Source organism: Diceros bicornis, chromosome 17 (genome assembly GCF_020826845.1).
Source record: "Diceros bicornis minor isolate mBicDic1 chromosome 17, mDicBic1.mat.cur, whole genome shotgun sequence".
NCBI lineage: Eukaryota > Metazoa > Chordata > Mammalia > Perissodactyla > Rhinocerotidae > Diceros > Diceros bicornis.
In genome coordinates, this window is record NC_080756.1 from 52,886,084 (window position 1) to 52,897,249 (window position 11,166).

General features: G+C 35.9%; 1 protein-coding gene across 1 annotated transcript in view; it reads left to right on the forward strand.

Annotated features, from left to right (window-relative positions):
• Positions 1–9,495, forward strand: part of LOC131416363 (pregnancy zone protein-like) — a 49,486-nt gene extending 39,991 nt beyond the window's left edge. Inside the window, exons 23-36 of the mRNA XM_058558837.1 lie at positions 1,129–1,212; positions 1,764–1,940; positions 2,228–2,315; positions 2,940–3,096; positions 3,477–3,551; positions 3,841–4,018; positions 4,651–4,874; positions 5,740–5,958; positions 6,129–6,259; positions 6,636–6,726; positions 7,332–7,400; positions 7,773–7,875; positions 8,683–8,724; positions 9,360–9,495. Coding sequence (XP_058414820.1) covers positions 1,129–1,212; positions 1,764–1,940; positions 2,228–2,315; positions 2,940–3,096; positions 3,477–3,551; positions 3,841–4,018; positions 4,651–4,874; positions 5,740–5,958; positions 6,129–6,259; positions 6,636–6,726; positions 7,332–7,400; positions 7,773–7,875; positions 8,683–8,724; positions 9,360–9,382 — 1,661 coding nt within the window. The 3' untranslated portion in view covers positions 9,383–9,495. The remainder of the gene's footprint in view (positions 1–1,128; positions 1,213–1,763; positions 1,941–2,227; positions 2,316–2,939; positions 3,097–3,476; positions 3,552–3,840; positions 4,019–4,650; positions 4,875–5,739; positions 5,959–6,128; positions 6,260–6,635; positions 6,727–7,331; positions 7,401–7,772; positions 7,876–8,682; positions 8,725–9,359) is intronic.
• Positions 9,496–11,166: the final 1,671 nt, after the last annotated feature.

The following is an 11,166-nucleotide window of genomic DNA, read 5'->3' on the forward strand; positions in this document are numbered from 1 at the left end:
ATCTTTAGAGTCATTCTTTATTATGTTCTTTCTCTTACACTCCACAGCCAATCCATTCTCAAATCTAGCTGGCTTCGCCTTCAAACTATATGCAGAATTTTCCCACTTCTCACCATGTCTACTCCTACTCTAGTCCTTTCTCTCCTGAACTACCTCAATAACCTCCTAACTGGTCTCCTGATCATCTCCTCTTGTTCCCCTACAGCAAGGGGGATCATTTAAAGCATATTTCAGATCATGACCTTCCTCTGTTCAAATCTTCCAAGTGTTTCCCATATTCGTCAAAGTTAAAGCCTACATTTCCAATGTCATCTACACACCCTCACAACCCCATGACTTCACATCCTATTACTCTCTCCTTCACTCACCCTGCTCTGGCCACACTGGCATCTTAATCTGTTCTTGGAACATACCCAGCATGCTCTAATCTCTGGAGTCTTTTCATTTTTTGTTCCTTTTCCCTGGAAGTCTCTTTCCCTAGATATCTATAAATCTTACTCCCTAACTTAAAGTCTCTAGTCACCTATGAATTTTTATCAATGAGCTTTTTTGCAGGGAGCCCCCTCCCCACGCCCTGCACTTCCTAATTTGCCTTGTCTTACTAGCTCACCCATATAAACACTTTCTCTGCTTTAATTTTCTCTATAGAACTTATAAACATCTATCATACTAAATATTTATTTGTTATCCCATTACTCCCATTAAAATGAAAACCCCAAGAAGTCAGAAAATTTCTTTCGAAAATTGCTATACCATTGTACTTAAAACAGAACCTGGTACATAGCATACACATAATACGTACTTATTAAATGAATGTGATTTTTAAAAAACACTATCAATAGTAAAAATTAAATAAACAATGAAGAGAAGGAAATAAATATACCATAAGGTATATGCTTATAGGGAAATCTATAGAAATTTAGCACAAATATATATGATTAATATGAACTTCACTGTGAGATGAGTCCTGGCTTTAGGAGAAACTCGCATTGCATCAAAGAAATTATATAATGACCAAGAGAAATGAGAGGTTGGACCTTGATCATATAGAGGAAAAAATTACAAACAAAAATAGAACACACCTCTCATTTTTTCCCTCCCTTATATGTACTTGTTTTCTTTCATTAGAAACTGGAGTACCTGAAAAGTTGTCACTAAATGTTCCTTCAAATGTGGTTGAAGGATCTGCCAGGGCGACATATTCAGTTTTGGGTGAGTCTCCCAGCCCAAGGGAAGCAGCTGTCCATCTCCATAATTCTAGTGTGTGGGGCCTCATCATCCACAGTTAGTGAAGTCACTGACTCTAGGCGCTGGATCGTGACAAAGAGCACTGAGCTAAGGATTGCATTGTGTATTAGTCAGAAAGGGGGTTGAATAGATGTCGTGCTACATATTATACCTTGATATACTGCAAAAAGTAAGAAGGGTCACCTCTCTGTGCCCTCAGCTTCAAGATATTGACAAGGTGCTGATGTTTCCTAGTAGATTTGAAAATATTTGGTTTTTACCAGACATGTGCTCATCAGAAAAGATGTATCCTGCCATTCAGTTTTTTCCCTGTTTTTTCCACACTTGAAACATCTACTTTACTTTTCCCACTTTTCTCCTTCCTTCCTATTTCTTGTTTTTCTTCACCTTTTATGCTTTCTCATTTTCCTCTCCAAAAATGATTTGAACTCTCACTTAGCTAGTAATCTATCTTCTTATCCCAACATAAATCAGCTCTGAAGTCCTCTGATGTTTTTGTATCTTTCATTCCCCAGGTGATATATTAGGCTCTGCAATGCAAAATCTTCAGAATCTTCTCAAGATGCCCTATGGTTGTGGAGAGCAGAATATGGTCCTTTTTGTCCCTAACATCTATGTTCTGAGCTATCTGAATGAGACACAACAGCTTACAGAGAAGATCAAGTCCAAAGCCATCAGCCACCTCATCAGCGGTAAGAGATTACCCCAAAAGGAGAAACCTTAATTGATTCCCTAAATATCTCCTTCCGTGAACTCAAATCAGCATCCCTTTGGTTAAGACTTAATAATCATTGTTGCTGTGATAGCCAATAAAATGTCCCACAATACAACCAGAAAATTCAATAGCATCATCAAGTCTTGGAGACATTTTAATAAAATAGTAGTTTCCTTATGATTCTTCAATAAATTTTAAGGAAAAGATTGATTAATTCTCCAATGTCTCTGCTATTTCATAAATCTATGAAAACTTCCTCTTCAGGATACCAAAGACAGTTGAATTATAAGCACAGTGATGGTTCATACAGCACCTTTGGGGATCGTGATGGTAGAAGTCAGGCAAATACTTGGTAAGATAATTATTTCCACATGCTCTCTGTAGATGCATGATATTTCGGAATTCTGAATATAGCTATTCTCTGATACCTGAAGTTCTTTCATGGAAATTTATTATCCTTTAAAAACCCATTAGTGTGTCATCACTACTAGATGATCTCACCATTTCATCTATGAAAGCTCACCTGCTCTGATAGCACAGTAGAGAGCAGTAAAATAAGGATCCCCCAAAATGAAACCATTAGACAGAAAGTGTCATAATGTGAAATGATAGGAGAAGAAGCTTCTACACTGTGCGTTAAGGGAGGAGAGGAGGGGGAGGACAAAAAGAGACTATGATGTAGTGAAATCATTCAGAAAATGGCAGGTTTGGTGGTGGGAAGACTTGGAGGCTCCAATAAACATTTCATGAGGAAAAAATGTGAAAAGCATCAATTCTAGAGAAACCAATAAAGTTGAGAGATTAAAAAAAAAGAGATTCAGGTGTTTGCTGGACAAACAAGAGAATATTCAGTGTTCAGGTATCATCTCCCCAACAATTTCCTCCACTGAACTGTGAGGATCAATGAGGCAATTCCACAAAGTGAGCTTTAAAAATGAGATAGTCCTCATGTCTCAGTCTCTTCTTTGCTGGACAGGCTCACTGCATTCGTGCTCAAGTCCTTTGCGCAAGCCCGGTCATACGTCTTTGTGGAGGACTCACACATTTTGAATGCTCTTACCTGGCTCTCACGGAAGCAAAAGGAAAATGGTTGTTTCCAACGCTCTGGATCCCTGCTAAACAACGCTATTAAGGTGATGCTTTTAATTTTGTTCTGGTCCCAAAAGACAGCGATATGTAGAAGCAGTGATGCGCCTATTGATTTCTCAAGTCCTGGCGACATAGCTTTGAGGAAGGGCGGTAGACTCTAAAGCTTCTAAAATCTAGCAATGAATTAGTAGGTTTTTGTTGAATGGAAATAGTGTGCAAAAAACCCCAATATATTAATAAAAGTGAGGGAAGGTGATTTGGGAAAGATTCAGGAATTTTAGAGTAGAGGCGGAAGAGGGAAATCAACAATATTGCACAAGAAAAGATGCTTTCTAGTGAAGACGCCAAGGGGAAAAGTAGAGATAGCTGACCCTGGCTAATGAATATTGGAGGGTTTGAGTATCTCTGCTTTTGGTCCTTACAGGGTGGGGTGGATGATGAGGTGACGCTCTCTGCCTACATCACCATTGCTCTGCTGGAGATGCCACTGCCTGTCACTGTATGTACTAGCACATTCCCTGTACCTCCCTCACAAATGTAAGGAATAAAAACGATAGAACTATGAATCTCTGAGGAAAATGAGTTTTGGTTTTCACATTATTTAATTTTAGTAAATTTCACTGGAACATAAAGGACTATATCCTTTTGGAAGCTGCAGAGGAAATTATTCTCTGGTCAGAACGGTAATGCTGCACAGGCACATCGGGGCTTTTAATTTGGTATTAGCCTGGGGACAGTTCACTAACCTGGTTCTGCTATCTTAAGATCTCCTTTCACCTTCTTTATAGCACCCAGTTGTCCGCAATGCTCTATTCTGCCTGGAAAATGCCTGGAGAGCCACATCAGAGGCCCAAGGAAGTCTTGTCTATACCAAGGCATTATTAGCCTATGCCTTCGCCCTAGCAGGATACCAGGCCAAGCGAAGTGAGCTGCTTGAATCACTAGACAAAGACGCTGTAAAAGAAGGTATGAGCTGCTACTGCAAAATTTACTTCCAAAAATCACCAGTGATCAAAAGAAGAGAGAGGACTTATTGAACTCACACCTGTCATGCTTATATTATATTATATTATATTACTATATTATATTATTATAATATAATATAATACTATATATTATAATATATATACTATATATTATATACAATATAATATATAAAATATATATAGATACTATATATTATAATATAAACTATATTATAATATAGTATATATTATATAATAAATAGTATATATATTATACTATATTATATATATTACATTATATTATTCTAATGATGATAAGAATAATTATCATTGATCTAAAAGTTAAGTTCCCTGGGTAACATGGATCAGTTTATCAGTTCACACATGATAGACTCTAAGCAGCCCAACTTCTAATATCAAACAAGTAGTATGTAGTAGACACAAAGACACAATGTGATTTACTAGAAGCTTAATTTACTTTCTTGGCAAAAATTTGCTTGACTGGTGATTACTTAATACTTTTACTTCATTTACATCAATTCACTAGCTGAGTTCCAATTATAAGGATCATTCATGAATTAGGTATTGAAACCATTATCTAAGCTTAAGATCATATCCTTTTCCATTTCAAAGAGGACTCAATCCACTGGCAACGTCCTGGGAAACTTCAAGAAGCTAAGGAACTCTATCATCAACCCAGGGCTCCTTCTGCTGAAGTGGAGATGACATCTTACTTGCTCCTTGCCTATCTTACTGCCCAGCCTGCCCCATCCTCAGAAGACCTGTCTGTGGCTTCACGTATTGTGAAATGGATCACCAAGCAACAAAACCCCAATGGGGGCTTCTCCTCCACTCAGGTCTGTGGAGAGACTCTAGGAAGAAAAATTAATATATTAATACATATGTAGACATAACCATATTCTAGGAGTTGAATAATTGAATAGTATTTCTAATTCATACTTTCTCCATTCCTCTATCACCAGAAAGGTCCAGTCTCATTATTTTATATATGAATTATTGCTCTGTCCTCTGTACAGTCTCTAATATTTTCGCTCCTTAGTGGACCCTCGACTATAAAGTGGATTAATCTTTTGAAACCAATGTTTTCATAAGATTATTTCTCTGATAAAGTAAATCTTTTTTCATTCAAAAACTAACATTACTATTATTTTACCCAAAATATTTTCTTTCCAGTAAACATGAATATTCCTATCTAATTAGGCTGATCCCTTCACTTTTTCTGGAATTGACTCACTCTCTTTTCTATGTCTTCATTTATAACATTTCCCACCCAGTACTCCTTGACACTTCTCTTCCAGCTATATAAACCTTTCTGATTATTCAGAGATAATATTATTTTTCACCTTCTTCACAGTCTTCTCTTACTATTCTAGCTCAATTTCTTCTCCCTTCTCTGAATTTTTACAACAAATACGGTTATATAAATTTATAAATCATTGAAATAGCCTCTGCTTTGTGTCAAATATTTGAGTCTCATTTCAATATGTATATTGTAAACTGCTTGAATTAGGAAACTTCATTTCCCCCTAAAGTACCTAGAACAGTTTATGATTAATAACCAGGTCTGAACTGAACTAAAACTCAGTTAACGAACTACATTTATGACTAAATAACTCTGAAAGAGAGTAGTGTTGATATGGTTTACATCCAGTATGACTTTGTTACCTTCCTCTCCTGTGTTTCTGCACCCATATTTTTCAGGACACAGTGGTAGCTCTCCAAGCCCTCTCCAAATACGGAGCAGCAACTTTCACTAAAAAGGAGAAAGCAGCTACCGTCACTGTCAAGTCTTCAGAGACTTTCTCTGAAGAATTCCAAGTAGACGATGCCAATCGCCTATTGCTGCAGGAGGTCGGGTTGCCAGACATTCCGGGGGAGTACAACACAACAGTGTCAGGGTCGAGATGTGTGTACCTCCAGGTGAGACTGCCAGAGATTAGGGGATGCTGCAAATGGGAGAAAACGTCTCAAGAATTAGATTTGAATTTCAAAATAGAAAAAGAAATGTGTGCTCAGGGGAGATATGAATCCTCTAGAAGAGATAGACTATTTGAGTACAAAGATAAAGGATTTTTTTCAATTTGTTTTAGACATCCCTGAGATACAACATCATGCCCAAGAAAGAAGGAAAAGTTCCCTTCAGCCTGAAGGTTGATACTCTCCCCAAGAACTGCGGTGGAGTAGATGCTCACAGGAAATTCCAGATTCATATCAACATTAGGTAAATCCTAAATCACTACCAGACCTCTTGTAGAATTTGGCAAAACTGAATTTTTTTCTGTGGGGGAACTCCATTGTCCAAAGTAACACATAAAGATTATGGAGTTCTTGCAATATTCATTAACAAGAAATTTTTCTTCACTCTTACTAAAAAGCCTTAACACTGAGAATATGATGTTTCCACACCTACAGAGTGTGAGTTCATAATGATAGGTATTCCAAACAACCATGGAAGAAGCAAATAGACTAGATGGAGAAGTTAAGTGGTAGTTAGGCATAGGGAACATTAGAAATAAAAGAGTAGGGGAGATTTCTGTCTTGAATGAATTCCAAAGAATTTTGTGTGACTGCCTTGTCCCTATGCCTTGACTTCGTAGTTATACTGGGGAGCGACCCAGCTCCAACATGGTCATTGTTGACGTGAAGATGGTATCAGGCTTCATTCCTGTGAAAACATCAGTGAAAAAGGTAACCCTAAATCCTTACAGATGGCAAAGTCCTAATAAATGCTGAAATTTATGCTTGTCAATTTTATTTTATTGATTCAGTTTTCAAGGTTTTCTCCCTCAAACTTGCTTCTCTAGAGTCTGTTACCATCATTTTAATAATGGGTATCACAGTTATATGGTTTCAAGTATAAGACATAAGTCATAAACATGGTTAATAAGGTTCCAGCAGTCCCTGAGACATCTAGGTATATGGAGTGGCATTGAATTATCTTTCAACTATATATAAAAAGAAAAAGGGATAATATATCATATATATGTGTATATAAATACACATATATTGTGATATATGTGAGAGAGATATATATGATATATTATCTTCTTTTTTATACATATAGAGTTGGAAGAAAATTCTGTAAATATATAGGGGGTGTTAATAAGTATTACTGTTATTATTGTTATCATTTATTACTATTATTGTTATCACTATTACTATCATTCTTGAAGAAATCAAAATTAGTAGTTTCAATGTTTCTGAGCAGCCACTTAGATCATAAATAGGTGAAAACTGCTCTCAGTCTGAAATTTCCTCATCCCATATCTCTGGCTAATCCTCTTGGTCAACAGCTCCAAGAAAGGCCTCAGATTCGAAGGACTGAAGTGAGCACCAACCATGTCCTGATTTACTTTGAAGAGGTAAGATTCTCTGTGACTCTGCTAGATCTGGGAGAACTACTAGAGGTTCTAACAATCCAATCCAGATTCCAAATAGTGTTTTTCACATCCACAGGTAAGGGGGGAGAAAATAGCTGCAGAGGGAAATGGAGTGTAGACTGGTCAGCAAGGCTCAGTTTACTATATTTGACTGTCCAGAAAATCATCTCTTTTGTCCTTCTTTTATCTGTCATTGAGTGTGTTATGCAAGTCTAAAAATGTCCCGTTCTTTCCACAGGTTTTGATACAGATGAATAGCATAACTACAGCATTTAATAATATCTTAAGAAGAGAGGATGGTAACTAATAACTAAGTTAATCTTTGATTCCAATTCAGTTTTCTTGTCTCTCCAGCTAACCAATCAAACCCTGAGTTTCTCCTTCTCAGTGGAACAAGATATCCAAGTAAAGAATTTAAAACCAGCCACTGTAAAAGCCTATGATTACTATGAGACAGGTGAGTGAGATTATGCTGAGCTTTGAAAGAACAAAAATGACTAACCTGGAAAGGGTCACCTTAACTAAAACAAAACTCCACAGTCTTTCACTAGAAGAAAAAGTGAGTTTATGGACACCAGATGATCATGTTCTTGTATATTAACCACGCATGTGCCCCCTAAACAAGTCTCAGAGCCATTCGTATAAACTGATGATAAAGCAATAAGGGGATCAATTCTTTCTAAATTCTCATATAAAGTTGTTCTGGATTGAATTATTTCAGAAAGATAATAAGAGTAGGAATAACTAAAAACACACATCTCAGTACTGATGTCTGATATGAGACCTAAAATTTGATCTATTTTTGCCTTGTGCCTTGGATAGTCTCACAAAATTTGAGAAACGTTGTAATATATCAGGAAATTCTTCCATTTGCTTGTGACTGAACTAAAAACTTACCAACATCATAGCATGCTGATAGTGTTAAAACTTGACTTCTTCCTAGGTTAAGGAAAGGTTCAGAGAGGAAGGTACAACGCCAACAAGAAAAACACAGCTGTGAAAAAGGGCTCTACAGCGTCCTATAGATAGTCACAGTTTTTCATCTGTGAAACCTGCCCCTCAATTCTGTATCCAAGCCCAATTTTCTCTTACTCCCCTCCCACCAATCCCAGATGACTTAGTACAGAAATAAGTCATTTTATTGGCTCCATAACTGTGCTTCATACTTTCTTTCTTAGCTTACACAGTTTATTTACAATTGACCACTCATGTGCTTCTTACTGAATGTCTTAACTCATTCTATCACACTACTTTTGCATTTCAGAGGAATTCACCATTGAAGAATACAGTGATCCCTGCAGTGTTGGTAAAGTACAAACAGTAAAATCTAATGTCCACATAAAGAAAATAAACATCTGTTGTCTGCATAAGGCTGCTTCTTGAGCACATCCTTAGTGTATTATAAAACTCCCTGGTGTATCAATTATGAATTAAACTATTTCAAATGTATTACAGAATTTCTCAGTAGAAAAAAATCCAAATAAAGTATAATTATTGGTGTCTGGGGTGACTTGTTTAAAGATGAATCCAGGAATTTGCCACATGTAAAAACTAAATCATGTAATAGTTAGTTTACATTCTATACCCAGAGGTGATAGATTTACCACTTATGACCTTTCTAATACGTTTATAAACTTACACTACTTAAAGTCATGTCAGGAAACTTTTCACTATAATTATGCATATAGCACAGCATGAGAGATGTAATCTACAAGACCTTCCTTTAGGCTGGTTGACAGGGTTCATCTTTGACAATATAACACCTGCTGTGAGACCTTCAGTTCGCCACTTTAAATCGTGAAAAAAACTTCCAACAGCCCTATCATTAAAAATAATTAAAATTTATTAGGTTCAAATTTTTAAAATTGAAATTTAAAAAATTATTTCTTTAGTAGATCATGGAATTTCCCTAATATTTCCACCTTTTCTTCTGCTGTTTAGAATCTGAACATGTAAATGCTTGAAATTGCAAACCTATCGACCTCATCAGATGAACTTCTCTGGAAATGAAGAACAAAGACTTACCAGGAGAGAAGATAGTTGGAGAAAGAAGGGACAAGAATTGAAAATACATACAATTTGCATGTTGAATAAATTTATAACATTTACAACTTTATCTTTTCTTTTGTTATCAGTGTTGCATTTTCCATCTGAAATATGTATCTATTCCCCATAGTATTTTTAAAAACACTAAAAAACTATACAGAGAGGTACACTCAAAAACACTATAAATAAATCAAAATGGAATTCCAAAAAATGGTCAAGTAACCCACAGGAAGGTAGGGAAATGAAAACAGTGTTTCCAAATATTGGAAACAACCGAAATGTCCATCAATAGGTGAATGGTTTAAAATGATTGTGGTATATCCATACCATGGAATACTACTCAGCAATAAAAAGGAACAAACTATTGATAAACACAACAACTTGGAGGGATCTCAAAAATGTTATGCTGAGTGAAAAGAAAGCCAATTTCAAAAGGTCATACTATATGATTCCTTTCATATAACATTCTTGAAATGACAAAATTATAGAAATGAAAAACAAATTAATAGTTTCCAGGGGTTATGAATGGTGGGGTGGGGGGGCCCACTATAAAGGGATAGCACTAGAGATCTTTGTGGTGATGATATCCTGCATGTATGGGAGTAAAAGTCCTGGTTCAAATTTTTACATTTAATTCCATCTCAAATTATTTTGTTGTCTATTGTGGTGAGTGAGTATCTAAATTGAATTTTTTTCTTATATAGCTTTCTAACAGTCCCATTATCATTTATCAGCCAATCCAATATTTTCCTGCTCAGAAAAAGTGCCTCCTTAACACAAATTAAATTATCATACATTCTAAGGCTTGTTTCTGAGTGATTTATTCTATTCCATTGATTATGTAGTCTATTCTTTAACAAGTACTAAAATATTGGAATTACTGTGGCTTAATAAAATGTTGTAATAACCACTATGGCTGGTCCCTCCTCATAATAACTACTATGGATAGTCTCTCCTATTTTCTTTGCAATACTAAGCTCATTATTTATTACAGGTCAAACTGAAATCTTTTTTATCAAGTTAATTATCCCCATGATCACGCTTGGTATTGTTTAGTATTGCATTGAATATGAATGAACGTACAATGATTATGAATGTCAACATTTTACAGTATTTAGCCTTCTCTATTCAGACACATTTCATCTTCATTTATTCCATTCACATGAAGTGAATTCTAATTCTGACTTAATTTCTTAATTAGGACTGAACTACAAGTTAAGTTAAAGATTAACTTCATGGACATATATAGTAAGATAAAGTGAAAGCCTAAAACAATATATACATGGAAACAAAAGACATGAGCAAAAATAAAATTGCAAGCTAATGAAAGACAAGAGCAATATTTCTCATTTGTTGATAGAAACCACTGGAAGATTTTAAGCAAGAGAATATTTCAGATTTGCATTATGAGAGTTCATTTTCTGGTCGACGGCAGGAAAAAGAAGGCAAGTTTTTGCTGACCTCCAGGTACACAGCCCATCAGCACAGAGCTGGGCTCTCTTCCTCATGCTTCATCAAATGGTTTAGCACATATATCTCTCCTCCACACTTATACAATTCCACACTCTAAACAATTGTTTATTTTCCTCTCATCTATAGACTCAGACCTCTTTGAAAGCCAAATCTGTATCTTAGTCATGACTGCAGCCTGTTCACCCAACACAGTGCTGAGAATATTGTAGGCACTCAGTAAAACAAAGGA